The 20,164-nt window shown below is 43.8% G+C and overlaps 1 protein-coding gene across 1 annotated transcript in view; it reads right to left on the bottom strand.

Moving 5' to 3' along the window:
- The window catches only part of pemt (phosphatidylethanolamine N-methyltransferase), a 167,982-nt gene that overhangs the window by 18,186 nt on the left and 129,632 nt on the right, over nucleotides 1-20,164 (bottom strand). The window contains exon 5 of the mRNA XM_072480824.1: nucleotides 9,804-9,915. Coding sequence (XP_072336925.1) covers nucleotides 9,804-9,915 — 112 coding nt within the window. The remainder of the gene's footprint in view (nucleotides 1-9,803; nucleotides 9,916-20,164) is intronic.

Genomic DNA, 20,164 nt, shown 5'->3' with positions numbered 1-20,164 from the left:
CTATGTTGATTCTGGGCTGTGATACACCTTTATTTTGATTGTGCATTTCTTTCTCTGTTGCAAGGAACAATTGTGATGTAGAAAATCTCCAGATTACTTCAGAATTTCCTTTCACACAGATGTCTGCGGATATTCCACTGCGATTATGCTTTCAATAAGTTGTGGAGTTTTACTTGGAGCTGATGTTCTTGCAGTCACAGTCTTTGTCTCTTCTGACCTAGGTAGCAGCAGACATATAGTGTTCTGAATCTCCCAAGCGCCTGTTATAAGGGACCAAGTGGGATTCTTAACCCGTGATACATTCAATAATATTGTTTACATAGGAGTTCATGATGATCATGGCTTCGAAACAGATGCAGTGCGAACCTGCTTCGTCACTTTGTACATGTAAAAACTCTCCTTCTTTGACCTTCTCTGCTTTCTTGATGCTTTTCTTCACAGTGATTTTCTTCTCAGCATCGTTCAAACTCAATTTTAATCATGGTTTCTGGTGCACGTATTACAGCAATCTCCACTTTTCATTTCCACACAACAGGAACTGTGATTTGGAGGGGTGAAATAGTAGAAGGAAGATGTGTGTCGAAGGCGCAGGTATTTAGTGAGGTTCTGAGGTGCTTAATGACTGTCCTGGATGGTGTGGATATGAGTTATGCTTCCAATAGTATTTCAGAGTGGGGTTCTTGTTTCCTTACCTTGAACAATCTGGGAAGGTCAGTTAAATGTTCACTGCATCACACAGCCATTGGTGAATGATTATGCCAACAGTGACTACCTGAACTATCTCCTTTCAAAATGTCTGAACTTCCTTGCCTCAGTGCCATTATCTGTTTCAACATGACCTCCATTGCAGCTTCAGTGATGGGGGAAGGGGGCAAGGTTATAAAACGTGGATCTTTGTTGCCCCTCCCTTCTGCCACTGGAATTGTAACTTGGCCGCTCGCTCTATACAGCTGTCTCCCCCTAATTAAATTACCGTGCCCTGACTCTTTAAACTGGGGCAGTATATGAGCTGGTTGAAATAGAATTCTATCGCTTCACTGCTGAAGGGATAGGGGTTTTCGGTCTGGATGCAGCATTTATCTACTCCCTGGTGGAAGTGTCAAGCCATTTAAATCTCCATTCAGTTTGGGAGCCCCATAATATCCTGGGCAGAAGGGGCTGTAAAACCCTGGCCCACGAATGGAAATCCCTATTATAAGCCCACTCTCAATAAGAATCCACAGTTTAACATCAGTGGTGGGAAAGCTTTGATAAAGAACAATCCAGGACAAAATTAACAGACACTTGGAGAAATGTGGATTAATTCAAGGAAATCAATACAGATTTGACAAGGGCAAGTTGTGTTTAAATAATTTCATTGTGATTTTTGATAAACTGAGAGGGTTGATCAGGGTAATGTGGTTGACGTGGTGTACATAAAGTCCCAAAAGGCAATAGATAAAGTGCCACATAACAGGTTTATCAGTAAAGTTGAAGATCATGCAATAAAAGAAAGTGATAACATGGATACAAAACTGGCTGAAAGACAGAAAGCATAGTGCAGTGGTAAACAGTTGTTTTTCAAACAAGAGGAAGGTATATAGAGGGGTTCCACAGGGGTCAGTATTATGCTTTCCTTGATCTTTATTAGTGATGTAGGCTCGGAGTGCCAGGTACAAGTACAAAATTCTGCATGATACAAAACATATTATATTGGTGATCTTTGAGATGGATAGTGACAGACTTAAAGAGCAAGAGTAATGCTTGCTGAGGATAAAAAGCTAGATTAGAATGTGAGCTGTAAGGAAGACATAACGAGGCCATTGTGAGACAGCCAGGAGAGGTAATTGGCTTATTTTGCAAATGACAATAAATCATTCTCTTCTAACGCCCACAACATCTACTGTCTTATTACTAAATTAATTACAACGTTACGATAGGGAGATGTTAGGAAATTGGATCAAAGGCGTAGTGGGCAATTTAGGGGTTAACAGACTGAGGGTAAAACTGTTAGCACTGAGTCAGAGATACATGCCCACATCTGGCCTGAGTTACATTGTCCAATTCAGACTTAAACTCGTTAATGGGATACATCTGTTCAGCCAGGATGATTCACTCAAGATCCATTATCCTCCAGGACATTCTGGTCTGACCAGCCATTACCCCATTACAGAGTCCGATGGCCTCTTTTGTCCGTAAATTGGAGGTTAATTGCATATTCATAGCTTGGCCCTGTTCGTTTGTGTAAATGGGAATGGGCAATCAAAAGTCCAGATTGCGATAATGAGTTCATGTCTGAACATGCCTGGTTTAGAGCCATTTTTGAGGGCAGGGTGGAGCTTAGAGAGATAAAAGAATCAGGTGGAAGCAGAAGGATTTTGAAAGCCATCAGGAGAGGTAATGAAAAATTGCCACAGGGACAGGCTTTCGGAAAGAGGTCTGAAGGAGTTGCACTAACAGCAGGAATTTGTTCTGTAAATGCAAGTATCATTTTTGCCAGCCTGCACTTTATCTATTGCCTTTTGGGACTTTATGTACACCACGTCAACCACATTACCCTGATCAACCCTCTCAGTTTATCAAAAATCACAATGAAACAGTTCAGAGCTGTTTGTTAATTTTACCTGCTGTTTAATGGGAAATTGTGTTTAGGGTTAGACAATACAGGTAAGCTGTTCTTGTTAGGTTTGAAGTTTAAAAGCTTAAATATTGTTTTTCTTTTGTTTTGTTTATAAAAATAACCTAGCCTTATTTCTTATGCAATCACTCCTGGAGCGAATCAATCTTTCCGTACAGTCTTACAATTAAAAAAACTTTGCAGTTCTGGTCCAGTATAAGGCCATAAGACATAGGAGCGGAAGTAAGGCCATTCGGCCCATCGAGTCCACTCCACCATTCAATCATGGCTGATTTCAACTCCATTTACCCGCTCTCTCTCCAGAGCCCTTAATTCCTCGAGAAATCAAGAATTTATCAACTTCTGTCTTAAAGACACTCAACGTCCCGGCCTCCACCGCCCTCTGTGGCAATGAATTCCACAGACCCACCACTCTCTGGCTGAAGAAATTTCTCCTCATCTCTGTTCTAAAGTGACTCCCTTTTATTCTAAGGCTGTGCCCCTGGGTCCTAGTCTCCCCTGCTAATGGAAACAACTTCCCTACGTACACCCTATCTAAGCCATTCATTATCTTGCAAGTTTCTATTAGATCTCCCCTCAACCTCCTAAACTCCAATGAATATAATCCCAGGATCCTCAGACGTTCATCGTATGTTAGGCCTACCATTCCTGGGATCATCCGTGTGAATCTCCGCTGGACCCGCTCCAGTGCCAGTATGTCCTTCCTGAGGTGTGGGGCCCAAAATTGCTCACAGTATTCTAAATGGGGCCTAACTAATGCTTTATAAAGCTTCAGAAGTACATCCCTGCTTTTATATTCCAAGCCTCTTGAGATAAATGACAACATTGCATTTGCTTTCTTAATTACAGACTCAACCTGCAAGTTTACCTTTAGAGAATCCTGGACTAGGACTCCCAAGTCCCTTTGCACTTTAGCATTATGAATTTTGTCACCGTTTAGAAAATAGTCCATGCCTCTATTCTTTTTTCCAAAGTGCAAGACCTCGCACTTGCCCACGTTGAATTTCATCAGCCATTTCTTGGACCACTCTCCTAAACTGTCTAAATCTTTCTGCAGCCTCTCCACCTCCTCCATACTACCTGCCCCTCCACCTATCTTTGTATCATCGGCAAACTTAGCCAGAATGCCCCCAGTCCCGTCATCTAGATCGTTAATATATAAAGAGAACAGCTGTGGCCCCAACACTGAACCCTGCGGGACACCACTCGTCACCGGTTGCCATTCCGAAAAAGAACCTTTTATCCCACTCTGCCTTCTGCCTAACAGCCAATCGTCAATCCATGTCAGTACCTTGCCTCGAATACCATGGGCCCTTATTTTACTCAGCAGTCTCCCGTGAGGCACCTTATCAAAGGCCTTTTGCAAGTCAAGATAGATAACATCCATTGGCTCTCCTTGGTCTAACCTATTTGTTATATCTTCAAAGAACTCTAACAGGTTTGTCAGGCACGACTTCCCCTTACTAAATCCATGCTGACTTGTCCTAATGCGACCCTGCACTTCCAAGAATTTAGAAATCTCACCCTTAACAATGGATTCTAGAATCTTGCCAACAACCAAGGTTAGGCTAATTGGCCTATAATTTTCCATCTTTTTCCTTGTTCCCTTCTTGAACAGGGGGTTACAACAGCGATTTTCCAATCCTCTGGAACTTTCCCTGACTCCAGTGACTTTTGAAAGATCATAACTAACGCCTCCACTATTTCTTCAGCTATCTCCTTTAGAACTCTAGGATGTAGCCCATCTGGGCCTGGAGATTTATCCATTTTTAGACCTCTTAGTTTCTCTAGCACTTTCTCCTTTGTGATGGCTACCATATTCAACTCTGCCCCCTGACTCTCCTGAATTGTTGGGATATTACTCATGTCTTCTACTGTGAAGACTGATGCAAAGTACTTATTTAGTTCCTCAGCTATTTCCTTGTCTCCCATCACTAGATTATCAGCATAATTCTGGAGCGGCCCAATGTCTACTTTTGCCTCCCGTTTGTTTTTAATGTATTTAAAGAAACTTTTACTATCATTCCTAATGTTACTGGCTAGCCTACCTTCATATTTGATCCTCTCTTTCCTTATTTCTCTCTTTGTTATCCTGTTTGTTTTTGTAGCCTTCCCAATCTTCTGACTTCCCACTACTCTTTGCCACATTATAGGCTTTCTCTTTTGCTTTGATGCATTCACTAACTTCCTTTGTCAGCCATGGCTGCCTAATCCGCCCTCTGATAACCTTTCTTTTCTTTGGGATGAACCTCTGTACTGTGTCCTCCCAGAAACTCCTGCCATTGCTGTTCTACTGTCTTTCCCACTAGGCTCTGCTCCCAGTCGATTTTCGTCAGTTCGTCCCTCATGCCCCTGTAGTTACCTTTATTTAACTGTAACACCTTTACATCTGATTCTACCTTCTTTCTTTCAAATTGGAGATTGAATTCTACCATATTATGATCACTGCCTCCTAAGTGTTCCCTTACTTTAAGATCTTTAATCAAGTCTGGCTTGTTACATAACACTAAGTCCAGAATGACCTGTTCCCTCGTGGGCTCCATCACAAGCTGTTCTTAGTATCTTAGTACCTTGGGGTCTGACCTGGCATCCAAAACACAACTCAATGCAGGAGATGTTTCCTACCTGGCTGTTTCTGCAATGGTAAATATCACATACAAAGGGGACATTGTGATGCCAACGAATGGATTTCTGCATTTTTAATATTAGCATCCCTTGAATATTACTCAAGTAAAAAACTAGCATTTTGTAGATGTATCTCTTTGGAAATGCAATAAAAAATATTTTTTAAGGCATTAAACAATAATCAAAACAGTGCAAAAATATTTTCTCAAGTAAAGTCAGATAATTATTTAACCAAATAATCATCTAAATCTAATAAGACTGATCCAGGCTGTTTTCAAGTATTAACTTCATAGACTTTGGACATTGAGTACATAACAAATGTATGATACAGCTGTACAATATCCCGTGCAAGGACATTAATTTCATTCAAAATACTTAAAGTCTTAATAAGTGATTTTGTACAAAATTTTAAATTATATGACCATGCATTTATTATGGATATTACGAAAAGGCCCATAAACTCTAGAAGCAGATCTACATTTTTCATGCTGCACTGAAATCTGAAATTGTCAATTATTGTAGATAATGAACAAAATTAAAATTCTAATTTATCACTATTTGATCAGCATACCAGACTGGAATACTATCAATTTGTTCAGTTATAATTTCATTATCTTTAAAGACGAGAACTATAAGTACTGCAGAACAAAGTAGCATGTTGTAATAAAACAAAGTACTGGAGTTCAAAGCACGCTAGCCAGGATCAAAACATATTTCTAACAATTATGAGATACCATTAACAGCATTGTGTGGAGGTTTTGTGGTGGAGTGTGTAGTGCCCCTGCCTCTGTGCCAGGAGCTCTGGGTTTGGGTCCCACTCTAGTATTTAATGACCAAAGAAGGCGTGTTCATAACGCGGCCAAATAGGTTGTGTGTCAACCTCCAAATCCTCTGAAACACACCAGTGGCTGGCGATAAGAGTGGGAGAGACTCTTGGTCAGTCACACCTGATGTGTAGAGGCACCTCTCAAACCATAAAAGCCTTTGGCGTCAGACTAGTGACCTGTTCCAGGAATTACTAGCTATGGAAACAGACAAAAGCCTGCCGTAGAGCACCATTAGGTGTGGGAAGAGAATTGGAATTAACAGCATTATACAAAATCCGATGAGCTAAACTATAAATGGTTCAAGATAATGCTAACAACTTGCTGTAAATGTAAACAATATAGTGAGTCTCATAATTTCTGTTTAAGTAACTTGAAAGGTTTTGTTCACTAGATTTGTGACAATGTATTCAAGTACATGAGCAGACATTCAAACACTTTCTTAACCGGTGTCTAGCATGAGCTGAGTTGGCACAATAAACTGAATTTGGAAAGTTTAACTTTACTAATACTGGTGTGTCATATTTACTCTTTCCAGTCTGTAAATGATCTGTGCTAAATCCTAAAGAGGTTCTGGAAAATATATAACTTTTTCTGAACATCCTCAAGATCTCGTGTTGCATGGGAGGGGGAATGTCGAAACTCTAAAATGACTGTTAAGCTTGAAATGTTAAACAATGCATTCCATTTTCATTATTTAACAAAATCATAAAATGATATCACACAGTAGGGAGCCATTTGGTCCATCACATTTGGGATAGCTTCTGACTGAGTCTATTTAGTCTCATTAGCCTGCCTTTTGTCATACATGTTTCTTTTGTTTGCGAACACTTATGCACTTAAACATTATTGTAGATGTAGGAGTGGTCGACTTCCATCACTTTACGAGTAGGACATAACAAATCAAAGCTCAAGTTTTCATTCCTTTGGTGATTACCTTAAATGTGTGCCCTCTAGTTACCAACATGCCAACCACTAAGAATTGATTATTCTTACAACAAAACTTTCATTTTTTAATGCTAACCAACTCTATTCTATTGAACCCAGCCTCATTTTCTCATGTTGCTTCACCTAACTAAAGTCTCTCATCCTTCATATCATCTTGGAGAATCTCTTCTGGACCCACTTCAGGGCTTCGACATCCTCCTAAATCAGACTGTCCAAAATAGACATTGTGTCCTAACTGTGGTCTTATCAAAATTCTGTGTGGATAAAACATTGCTTTGTTTTATTTTTGTGCAAAAACTTGTCATCATCGACTTGTCCTCCTACTTTCGAATGTTTGTACATGAGAACTGCCGCAATCACGGCCATTGTGGGTGAGCTCATTATTTGGCAAATCTGCATATTAGAGCGAGCCAGCTAGTCTCATTCTAATGTGCGCTTGCCTGATCTACCAAGGCCGTGGGATCTAAACCCTGCACCTCAGAGACCTCAGCTGAGTGCCATTCACTGCTGGTCCCATAAGTGAACGGCACGGGGGGGGGGGTCTTCCAGGGGGGGGTCTTCCAGGGAATCAGAGGCCCCCAGGTAGTTGCCTTTTCGGCAGGGTGGCACCTGAGCACTGCCAGCCTGGCACCATAGCAGTGCCATCTGGGTGCCAGCCTGGCATTGTCCAGGTGCCCAGGAGGTGCTGATGGGGCACTGTCAGGGTGTCAAGCTTGCAGTGTCAGGCTGGCATTTTTCCCACACAGGGGATTGGGCCTGGGGGTGCTCTGCCCATGTGAGGTGGGATGTGGAGGTGGCCCAAGGACCCCCTTATAGGTGGATAGGGGCTTTGGGAGCGGAAGGTTCGAGAAATCAGGACGCCATTTAAAAATGGGACTAAGTGTGGCCTCGGCAGGACGTTCCCAGCTGAGGTCCCAAATTGCAACAAAGTCCCAAAAGATAGCATCATGTTTCTCGGCACTGCAAGCACTGAAAAACACCTGCCAAACGCGCTCCTCACGGGACTTTATGTCTCCCAGTGCACACTAAGGGTGGATCTTAATGCCCACCTGCCCCCCCCCCCCCCCCCTCACCTCTGGGAGGAGGCTGAGGGGCGGCAGGAGGTGGAAAACTCATTGTCTTTCTCACCCCACCTGATTAAATCAGCGCCAGCTACCCGGGTTCAATTCCAGCCTTGGGTCACTGTCTGTGTGAAGCTTGTACGTTCTCCCCGTCTGCGTGGATTTCCTCCTGTTTCCTCCCATAGTCCAAAGATATGCAGTTTAGGTGGATTGGCCATGCTAAATTACCCTTAATGTCCAAAAGGGTAGGTGGGGTTATGGTTAGGTGGGGTTATTGGGTTATGGAGAGAGAGTAGGGGTGTGGGCCTAGGTAGGGTGCTCTTTCAGTGGGCCAGTGCAGACTTGATGGGCCCCATGGCCTCCTTCTGCACTTTAGTGAATCGATGATTATGACAACAAAAATAGGGCAAGGAGTTCAAATCTTTTTCATCTACTGACCACCTCGGCAGTACCTACTAGTCCTACCCCATCAGTACTTGCATGCCATTACAAATACACTAATCAGAATTAATAGGAATAGCATTGCTTTTGAAGAGTACCAATGACAATTCTCTGGTTCAAAGCTGCAGAGTTTCATGCTCATGTTGGTTTTGACATTCCGTTCTGCAAGCGTTGACAATGTAATCACACAGTTGTTTGTTGCTGGCAATGGCAGTTGGTGCTTGAGCGGTGTTGGCAAGTCCAGGATAATTGGGTCTTTTGTGGAACCAACATTCAATCTGGGAGCCCATCCGGTTATCTGACATCACGGAAGTGGTGGGGATGAGCCTGTTCTCTTGTATGGTCTCTGTCGTGGCATTGCATGCCAGAGACTCATTCTGAACCATGGATCACCTGAATCATGAACCACCAGTAATCCAGTGATGAACCAGTACACTGGAGCAGGTCAGAGGCTGTGTATTGTAGTGAGTGCTTCATGTGCTGACTTCTGAAGGCCCCGCCACCACCTGTAAGGCACAAGCCAGGAGTCTGATGGAATATTCTCCACTTGCCTCAATGAGTGCAGGAGCAACAATACCACAAGAAGCTCAACACCAACCAGAACGATTGGCAGCGCATCCAACTTAAACACTCTCTCCCTCTCGTGGTTGTAGCATGCATCGTCTACTGCAGCATTTCACCAAAGCTTCCTTGACAGCAGTTCACAAACCTCTAATTTCCCCTGCCTTGAAGGACAAGAACAGCAGGTGCTTGAGAACATTATCACCTTCATGTTCTGCTCCAATTCAAACAGCATCCGGACCTCAACATAGTTCAGCATTCCTTCAGGTCGCTGAATCAAAAGCCTGGAACACCCAACTCAACAGCAATGTAGAAGCATCTTCACCACATGGACCGCAGCAATTCAAGGCAATTTGGGATGGGTACACGCCATGTTGTGAGTGATGGTCAAATTCCAAAGGTTTTTTAAAATATGCGGCCAGCCCAAAAACAGCCATTATGCGCTACTCCTCCATTTGTGTTCCTTGGTCAACTTCTCTTTCATACCATACGGTTTAATTTTAAGATGACTTTTTTTAAAAATCCATTATTAATGTTCTCCTTTAATAAAAGTATTAACTATTTTAACTCCAGCATTAAAAGAGTAGACTATAATTGTCAAGTATTTCATCTTCTCACAATAATATCAAGGCCTCTTGAGTTACAAAAGGAAAATTTAATGAAGAGTGAGGGAGGAAGGCAAGAGACAGAAAGAATTGCATGATGATTTTAAATTTACATACTCACATGACAGCCCAGCCCAAGTAGACTAATGTGCTCCCCCAATACATAGGGTTGTCCATTACATTAAAAGGAAATGTCAATATCTTGGCCTCCATCAAGACTCCAAAATAGTCTCCTGTGAAAAGTATATGCTAATTTTAGTTGGCTTGTACAATCAGTGCAAATCATTTCTTTACCAAAGCTCAAGGTAATGTTATCATTGAACTTATAATGCAGAAGGAAGCCATTCGGCCCGTCGAGTCTGCACTGGCTCTTGGAAAGAGCACCCTACCCAAGGTCAACACCCCCACCCTATTCCCATAACCCAGTAACCCCACCCAACACTAAGGGCAATTTTGGACACTAAGGGCAATTTATCATGGCCAATCCATCTAACCTGCACATCTTTGGACTGTGGGAGGAAACCGGAGCACCCGGAGGAAACCCACGCAGACACGGGGAGGATGTGCAGACTCCGCACAGACAGTGACCCAAGCCGAAATCGAACCTGGGACCCTGGAGCTGTGAAGCAATTGTGCTATCCACAATGCTACCGTGCTGCCCACGGTGTAGCCATGGGCTATACATAGATGTGACGATAATCCCACTGTTAGAAAACCTATGCTTGTATCACAGAATTGTTACGGTGCAGGGGGTGAGGGATATTTGGCGCATTGTGTTCGCACTATATCTCCGAATGAAGAATTCACCTTTTATCATTCCCCACCCCCCCAGCCGTAACCCTGCACATTCTGCATTTTCAAATAACATTCCAATTTTGAATGCTTCAATTGAACCTGCCTCCACCACACTCTCAGACAGTGCATTCCAAGTTTTCTTTATGGTTAGGAAAAAAAAGGTATAGTGTCGTTTGCAAAATCCTTGGGCGGGATTCTCCGACCCCCCGCCGGGTCGGAGAATCGCCGGGGGCTGGTGTGAATCCCGCCCCCGCCGGTTGCCGAATTCTCCGGCACCGGATATTCGGCGGGGGTGGGAATCGCACCGCGCCGGTCGGCGAGCACCTCCCGACGATTCTCTGACCCACGATGGGCCGAAGTCCCGCTGCTGGAATGCCTGTCCCGCCGGCGAGGATCAAACCACCTCTCTTCCCGGCAGGACTAGGCGGCGCGGGGCGATCTGGCCCCGGGGGGTGCCCCCACGGTGGCCTGGCCCGCGATCGGGGCCCACCGATCCGCGGGTGGGCCTGTGCCGTGGGGGCACTCTTTTCCCTCCGCCTCGTCCAGTCTTCACCATGGCCGACGCGGAAGAGACACCCCCCCTGCGCATGCGTGGGGATGACATCAGCAGCCGCTGACGCTCCCGCATTTGCGTGGACTTCCGCCGCCCGGCGAAATCCTTTCGGCCCCGGCTGGCGTGGCGCCAAAGGCCTTTCCCGCCGGCTGGCGGTGCGGCAACCACTCCGGCACGGGGCTAGCTCCTCAAGGTGAGGGCTTGGCCCCTAAAGGTGCGGAGAAATCCACACCTTTGGGGCGGCTCTTTCGCCGGAGTGGTTCACACCTTTCCATCCCGCCGGAACCCCCGCCCCGCCGGGTAGGGGAGAATCCCGCCCCTTATCCCAGTAATTATTTAAGATGTAGGCACTGCCGGTTAATTCAGTTGACTAGACAGTTGTTTTGTGATGCAGAGAGAGACCAGCAGGGCAGATTCAATCCTGTACCGGCTGAGATTATTTATGGAAGCCCGCCTTCTCAACCTCGCCCCTCGCCTGAGGTGTGGTGATCCTCAGGTTAAATCACAACCAGTCAGTTCTCCCCCTCAAAGGGGAAAGCAGCCGATGGTCGTCTGGGACTATGGTGACTTTATTAGGCACTGCTGTAATGTTTGAAAACATGGCAGCTAATTTCTGCGCAGCCGGGTCGCACAAACAGCTATGAAATGGATGGTCCGATAGTCGGTTTCAGTAATGTCTGTTGCGGGATAAATATTGGACAAGACCTGCTCTTCTTCAAATAGTGTCTTGTGTCTTTTTTGTCTAGCTGAGAGGGCAAGGAGGTGGGGAGTGGTGGGAGCCTGAAGGAAATTGATGTAGACGTCCATACATGGAAAGCATGAATGCAATCAGGTGCAATTTTTAAAATTTGGATATTTACCCTAATGCCAATTTACGATAAGTTGCTTCCAATGATCGAGTCCCTGTATCGTCCTTAAGACAGCAGAAAGCCAGCTAATGGTGACAGTGGAGCTCAAGGTGGGTGACATCACACCCATTATTACAATTCAATTTACATCTTGTCACTTCTGTCAGCCCCACTGCATGTTATGTATATCTGGCACCAAGTTTAAAGCAATAATTAAATTTTACACTGCTTTTTAATTTACTGTTACATTCACTAAAACATTCAGATGTAATAATTTTATGTTATAAAACAAATTATCAAGGTGACTTTTACGACTGTGATCGACATGTTGAAACTAGCCACAACTTTGTTCAATTGCCTGTTATGCAACACTTTATTGAATATCTTTTGGAGGTCCATGTGCACCACATCAAAGGCATTACCCTCATCAACCCCGTCTGTTACTTCATGGAAAAACTAAAGCGAGCGTCACAGCTAAACATGGTTTGCCCTCAATAAATCTGTGCTGGCTTTCCTTAATTAACCCACATCCTCCCAAGTGACTATGAACATTTTCCTGAATCATTGGGCGCGATTCTCCACTCCCACGCCGGTTGGGAGAATCGCCTGGGCCACCGGAATTTCCGGGGACGCCGGTCCGACGCCCTCCCGCGATTCTCCCAAGCGGCGGGAACTGGCCGGTCGAGTTTCGCGGGCCACAGGCCGGAGAATCGCCGGAGATACCCAAAATGGCGATTCTCCGGCACCCCCGCTATTCTGAGGCCCGGATGGGCCGAGCGGCCAGGCCAAAACGGCGGGTTCCCCCCAGCGCCGTCCACACCTGGTCGCTACAGTCATGGACGGTGCGTGAATGCTGGAGGGGCGAGGGAGGATCCTGCACCGGGCTTCACCTTGAATGTGGGGTGGCCCGCGATCGGTGCCCACCGATCGTCGGGCCGTCCTCTCTGAAGGAGGACCTCCTTCCTTCCGCAGCCCCGCAAGATCCGTCCCCCATCTTCTTATGGGGCGGATTTGGACAGGACGGCAACCACGCATGCGCGGGTTGGCACCGGCCAACCCGCGCATGACGTCCGTTATGCGGCGCCGGCCGCGTCATCTATGCGGCGCCGCTTTTACGCGGGCGACAAGGCCTGGTGCGGGTAGATGACACGGCCCCGATACTGGCCCATTGTCAGGGCCTGAATCGGTCGGGACCGGGGCCGTTCCGCGCCGTCGTGAACCTCAACGGCGTTCACGACGGCGCGGCCACTTCGGCGTGGGGGTGGAGAATCCCGCCCATTGTTTCGGAAAGCTCCTCCATTGTTAAAGTCGCTGTTCTGTGGGACATAATGGGACAGCCAGAGATAGGTGGACTGAAACTGGCAGAAAGTGCTGGAAACGGCCTGCATTTTTTCTTTGCAAGGAGTTTGAAAATTTGTTTTTACTGAAACAGATTTCAAAATCTTTTAAAACATTTGCAATGATCATCATTGGAATACAGATTAGGAATAGTGGACAAAAGCCCTTAATTGAGCTATTTTTCAAACATTAATTTCCTGCTACACTTTGATTACTTGTACAAAGACATCTCTGTAATGTTTGCACAAAGTGCCTTCAAACCATAGCTAGAGGAGAAGGACATTTGGCCCCTTCTGATTTCTAAACATTTGTGGGCAGCACGGTAGCACAAGTGGATAGCACTGTGGCTTCACAGCGCCAGGGTCCCAGGTTCGATTCCTCTGGGTTTCCTCCCACAGTCCAAAGACGTGCAGGTTAGGTGGATTGCCCATGATAAATTGCCGTTAGTGACCAAAAAGGTGAGGAGGGGTTATTGGGTTACGGGGATAGGGTGGAAGTGAGGGCTTAAGGTGCAGATTCGATGGGCCGAATGGCCTCCTTCTGCACTGTATGTTCTCGGGTCTGCTCCAGCATTCATTAGTTCATGGCTGATCTGTATCTCAACTCCATTTACCACCTTATTTCCATATCTCTTGATCCCCTTACCTAACATAAATAATTCAATTGCCTTAAGCATCCACAGGCTTGTGGGCCGAGGTAATTTCAAATTTCTATTATTCCTTGTGCAATTTTGCCCCTAAAGAGTTAAGCTTTGATTTTAAGGTCGTGTCCTCTTGTTTTTCATCCCATTACCAGAGGATATAGTGGGCGGGATTTGGATGGGAAATTCTCACTCAAAGTCAATAGACTTTTAGCCACTCTCCAACCTTGACGATTTCCATCGTTAGTGGGACGATAAAATCCCATCCAATTTCTCTGTATTTACCCTATCAAATCCTTTTTAACATGTTAAACACCTCAATCAGATTAGCCCTTAATCTTCAACAGTCAAGGTCAGTCTATGCAACCTGCCCTCAAAATTTGTGGATGACACAAAATTTGAATTGTGAACTGTAAGGATGATATTGTTAAACTTCAAAAGTATACAGACAATTTGATGGAATGGGTGGACAAGTGGCAGATGAAAATTAATGCATAGCAATGTGAAGTGTTTCATTTTGTGAGGAAGAATCTGGAGTGACAATATAAATTAAAGGGGCCAATTTCAAAGAGATGCAGAACCAGAAAGAGCTGGGTATATATGAGCACAAATCATTGAAGGTGGCAAGACAGTGAAGCAGAGGATAATATGGGATCTGGGCATTATCAATAAGGGCAGAGAGTAAAAAGTGAGGAAATAATCATAAACCTGTACAAAACACTGCTTAAGCCTTAACTGGAGTATTCCAATCAGCTCTGGGCACCAGACTTTAGGAAGGATGTGAAGGAATTAAAGAAGGTAGAGAAAAGATTTACAAGAATGGTTCTTGGGACAAGGAACTACAGTTATATAGATGGAGTGGAGAAGAGATGGTGGAGAGGTGATTTGATAGAGCGGTTTCAAATGCTGAGGAGGCCGTTCAGAGTAGATAGTGAGAAATTGTTCCCATTGGTGGAAGGATCGTGAATGAGAGGGTACAGACTTAAGGTAATTGGCAAAAGAAGCAATGGCGACATGAGGAAAACTTTTTTTATGCAGCGAGTGGTTAGGATCTGGAATGCACTGTCTGAGAGTGTGGCGGGGGCTGGTTCACACAGCGAGTGGTTAGGATCATGAATGTACTGTTTGAGAGGCTTTCAGGAAGGAATTTTCACAGTAATGTCATTGCAGTATTAATGTAAGCTTACTTGTGACACTAATAAAGATTATTATTAGTTCATTATCTGAAAAAGAAAGATTTACAGGGCTTGGGTGGGTGAGTTTGGGGGGCAGCAGGGGAGTGAAACTCAGTAAATGGCTCTTGCAGAGAGCTATCATGGACATCATGGGCCAAATGGTCTCCTTCTGTGCTGTAACCATTCTACGATGATATGACCGTGGAAGTGTGCAAAGCTTTATAAATCCAGTGGGGGCCGGTTTAGCTCAGTGGGCTAAACAGCTGGTTTATGATGCAGAACATGGCCAGCAGCGCGGCTTCAATTCCCAGCCTGCCTTTTCAACTTTGCCCCTCGCCTAAGGTGTGGTGATCCTCAGGTTAAACCATCAATCAGCTCTACTCCCAAAGGGACTTTATAAAGCTAGTGAACAAATTGGAAAGCTGGTATGCAGGCAGTTCCTACACAGCCCAACTAGCTCAATTGGTAGATAAAGGGACTCTGAGCTGCAAATTCATGGTTTCGAGCCCCACACTGTGTGACAGATTTTTTGTTAAAAGATATTCAAAATACATTTTTATTTGTTGTTACCAACTCATCAATGACAATGAATTGAAAGTTGGACAGAATTAATATCCCTCATTGCCAGAACCAGCTGGGTCCAACTGGATTTGTTCCAAGATTGGTTTGTTATTGATAAATAGCTTTCTTACTTAATTATTTATTGTTAAATGTAAACTCATTTAAACTCTTATTTCTCCCAAGGTGCCACAGTTACTTTTTATTTTATCTTTAAAGAATTAAGGAGCGAGTTCCCTAATCCAGTCAGGCAGGACATCGCTGACTATGATGCCAGTGACTGCATCTGCACGTATGCGATATGCTCCCCCTAGTGTTGTGGCGTCAATATATAAAGGGCGGGATTTACCGACCAACCCGCCGCGTGCTTTTTTGGTGGAAGAGGCCTGTGGGATTTTCTGGTCCCGCCGTTGTCAACGGGATTTCCCGTTGACTGCACCCTTTATCGCTGGGAAACACATGCGCCGTCGGTGGGACTGGAATATCCCGCCAGCGTGAACAGCCGGTAAATTCCACCCACCGTCATGGGGAACATGTTATTTTAAGATCAGAACACGCAAGGTGTAGAAAATGATAAGCTAGTCCTTCCTCACACAAACAGTTCCGATTTGCTGGCAAACTACAAGCTATGGTGGGGCAGCACGGTAGCATTGTGGATAGCACAATTGCTTCACAGCTCCAGGGTCCCCGGTTCGATTCCCGGCTTGGGTCACTGTCTGTGCGGAGTCTGCACATACTCCCTGTGTCTGCGTGGGTTTCCTCCGGGCACTCCGGTTTCCTCCCACAGTCCAAAGATGTGCAGGGTAGGTGGATTGGCCATGCTAAATTGCCCTTCGTGTCCAAAATTGCCCTTAGTGTTGGGTGGGGCTACTGGGTTATGGGGATAGGGTGGAGGTGTGGACCTTGGTCGGGTGCTCTTTCCAAGAGCCGGTGCATACTCGATGGGCCGAATGGCCTCCTTCTGCACTGTAATTTCTATGATTCTATGAAAATGCAATTCAGGGCAAAATCCTTTAAAAGTCTACTTAAATATAGGTGGAAGGGTGAGATGAAATCATGCAAAAAGGCATGTGGTTAACAACAAAATGCATATTTTAAAACTTAAATTAAATGTGCAAGTTATTAAATATATCCATGCGATATCCAAGGAAAATAAAACTGAACTTTTAACATTCTGTTACCGTTTAAATTTAAACAAAAATGCACTGCCTGAAGTAAAAAGGTTATGTTCACATAAAATCTCCAAAACAAACGGGCCAAGCCAGATCCTGAAAGGAGGGCGCAAATACTTGTGCAGTGCGATCGGCATTAATCATGGGAAACAAAACCTGACGGGATGAAAAACAAGCTGTCGCTTTGCAACTGTCTCCTTTTGTGCCCTCAGCAAACGGCCAATTTCACAGTGACAAAAACTGTTGGAGATCCAAAATAAAAACAGAAAATTCTGGAAATACTCAGCAGGGAAGGCAGGAAATGTGGAAAGAGAAACAGAGCTAACTTTCTCAGGTCAATGGCCTTTCAGCAAAACTGAATAATGTCCGAAATAGAAACAGTGGTCGAAACATTCAGCAGGGCTGGCAGCACCTGCGGAGACAGAGGCAGAGTTAAGCGTTCAAGTCCAATATGACTTCTTTGGAACTCCAGTATTAAGAGATGAAAAATATTCATCTCTTGCACCTCTGTGCACCTTTAGCCCCAGACCTTCAGTCATACCCCAATCTTATTTTTGCACAATGCCACACAAGCAAATACAACCTGATGATACATTCGCTGAATGTCTATAAAATATTAATACTTGAAATTTCACATGAATACAATATTTTAGATATGTATTATAGAATCATACTGCACGGAAGAAGACCATTTGACCCCCATGCTATGAGAACTCTCTGAAAGAGCTGCCAATTAATTCCACTCACACCCCACTCTTTCCCCATAGCCGCCCAGTTATTTTCTTTTTAAGTATTTATCCAATTTCATTTTGAATATTATTATTGGATCTGCTGCCTCCTTCATATCAAGCAGTGCACTCCAGATCATAACAAAATGCCGAATAAGAAAATCATCATTTTGTCAATTATCTTAATATTGCTGAAAAAAGACTCATGAAAAAAGACTTTTCATCTTGCACTTATCAAGAATATCAAATTGTACTTATATTGCAGGCAAAGAGAGTGCTGACTGGCTGGCAAGTGGATTTTAATTGGTAGAAGCATTGTCATGTAGAATGCACCAGTTACCTGCAAGCTTTGTTTAAATTCAAACGAGGCAGGTTGACTCTGACTCAAGACATTTTCTGAGGGAATGAACCAGGGACTGGCTGTTGCCCATTTTATTTAGTTGAAAAAGGAGGAATGTGTACACGTTCCTTCTGTCTGCAAAGGACAGAGCCATATATGTGAGCCCAACTGATAATCTTAAATTGGTTCCATTATCTTAAATCTATGTTTTCTGGCAATTGAATGAAAATGAAATGAAAATCGCTTATTGTCACAAGTAGGCTTCAATGAAGTTACTGTGAAAAGCCCCTAGTCGCCACATTCCGGCACCTACTTGGGGGGATTGATTCTTCTGCTAGTGGAAACAATTTCCCTTTAATTATTTCATCAAGACACTTTGTGATTTTGATCACCTCTATTAAATCTCCCCTTAACCATCTCTGCTGTAAAGAAAACAATTTCAGTTCTTCTAGTCTCTCCATATAACTGAAGTCTCTTGTCTCTGGTACCATTCTGGCAAATCCCCTTTGTACTCTCACCAAGGTCATAACATTTCTGTACAATAAACAGATCTCAGTTGGGTGACCAGGGAGCCTGTTAAAAAAATAACAGCATTCTTGAAACTGTGTTATTTTTTTGAACAAATAAATTTGCGATTGAATACGTGCACAATTTTCATAATGTTTTACGATATTCATAACATAAGCAGATTAATCAGTGATTAAAACAACATCAACAAAATTTATTAGCTGCATGAATCTGGATCTTTAAACCACAACTCATTTTCACTTGATGAAGCAATCACTATAATCCCAAAAATGTGCAAACTATAATTTTAAAAAAATAATCTTTATTGTCACAAGTAGGCTTACATTAACACTGCAATGAAGTTACCGTGAAAAGCCCCTCGTCACCACATTCCGGCGCCTGTTCGGGAACATGGAGGGAGAATTCAAAATGTCCAAATTACCTAAAAGCAAGTCTTTCGGGACTTGTGGGAGGAAACTCGAGCTCCCAGAGGAAACCCTCGCAGACACGGAGAGAATGTGCAGGCTCCGCACAGACAGCGACACAAGCCGGAAATCGAACCTGGGACCCCGACGCTGTGAAGCAACAGTGCTAACCACAATACTATCTTGCCGCCCCTTATTGCATTGGATCTGAAAAAAGATTATTCAATGTAATGTAGCTGTTGAAAATGATTCTTTAGGAAAGCAAAACTATGTAGCTGCAATCTTGCAAGTCAGACCAATACAGTTAGATAGCTGTTACCATGTGTTGCAGGTACAGTTGGCTTATGATTCTGTCTGTATGTGAAGGCTGCTCAGTAAAACATGTGTATTTTACAGTTAGCCAAAGAGCCCTGAGACAATTCACAATAAATTCCCAGAAATTCTGAACATGATGTTATTAAATCGTTTTTAATCCTCTTGGCATTAGAAAACAATGATTTAGAGTAAACATCTGTTCACTAATCTCGATCCTTATTTGAACATTGCCATTTGTTTACAGGGAAGCAGGCAATGCAATATATACATATTTGTAAAACATTATTCAAAAAAAAGGTGTGCATTTTAATTAGCTATTTCTTTGCTTTTTATGCTTTGTCAAAAATACATTATCAAGGCAAATTATCAGAAAAATAATGGCACCAACTGTTTTTGTATATTTTTCTTGCAAGTTTGAAGATTTGAATCAGGTTTCAAAATGCTTTACAATGTTTGGAATGATCATCACTGGTATAAAACGAGGCAGTGGCAGAGTCCAAGCCTTTCACTGAGTTATTTTTCAAACACAATCTTGCTGTTACATTTCAATTACTTGTGTCATCAAAGGCATCTCTGTAATGTTTGCAGCATAGCAATAGGAGGATGCCTTTGAACCCTTTGAGTCTGCTCTGGCATTCAATCCGATCAGTGCTGATCTGCACTTTAGCTTCATTTACTCACCTTTACTCAGTATTCCTTTGTATCTTTATCGAACAAAAATCTGTCAATCACAATAGTGAAAAGTTCTAATTGTCCTAGCGTTCACAATCTTTTGTGGGAGAAATGGTGAAGGAATAAAGATGGTAAAGTACAACCTGTTTTTTAAACTTCAAGGCCCAAGTAAGTCTTTTCCATTTTTACCCTTCTCCTTCCCACAGCCTTCAAATATTCATATGTTCCCAGTGTCTGATAACTATCTTCAATTGCGTTGCTTTCTCTTATTATGATATCTCCCAGAAATTGGGGTTACTGGGTTAAGGGGATGGGGTGGAGGTGTATGCTTGAGTGGGATGCTCTTTCCAGGGACCGGTGCAGACTTGATTGGCCGAATGGCCTCCTTCTGCACTGTAAATTCTATGATTCTATGT

The sequence above is a fragment of the Scyliorhinus torazame genome, chromosome 17 (assembly GCF_047496885.1).
Source record: "Scyliorhinus torazame isolate Kashiwa2021f chromosome 17, sScyTor2.1, whole genome shotgun sequence".
Lineage (NCBI taxonomy): Eukaryota > Metazoa > Chordata > Chondrichthyes > Carcharhiniformes > Scyliorhinidae > Scyliorhinus > Scyliorhinus torazame.
Note: the sequence above shows the minus strand (reverse complement) of the source record. Positions and strands in the feature narration are given on the sequence as shown.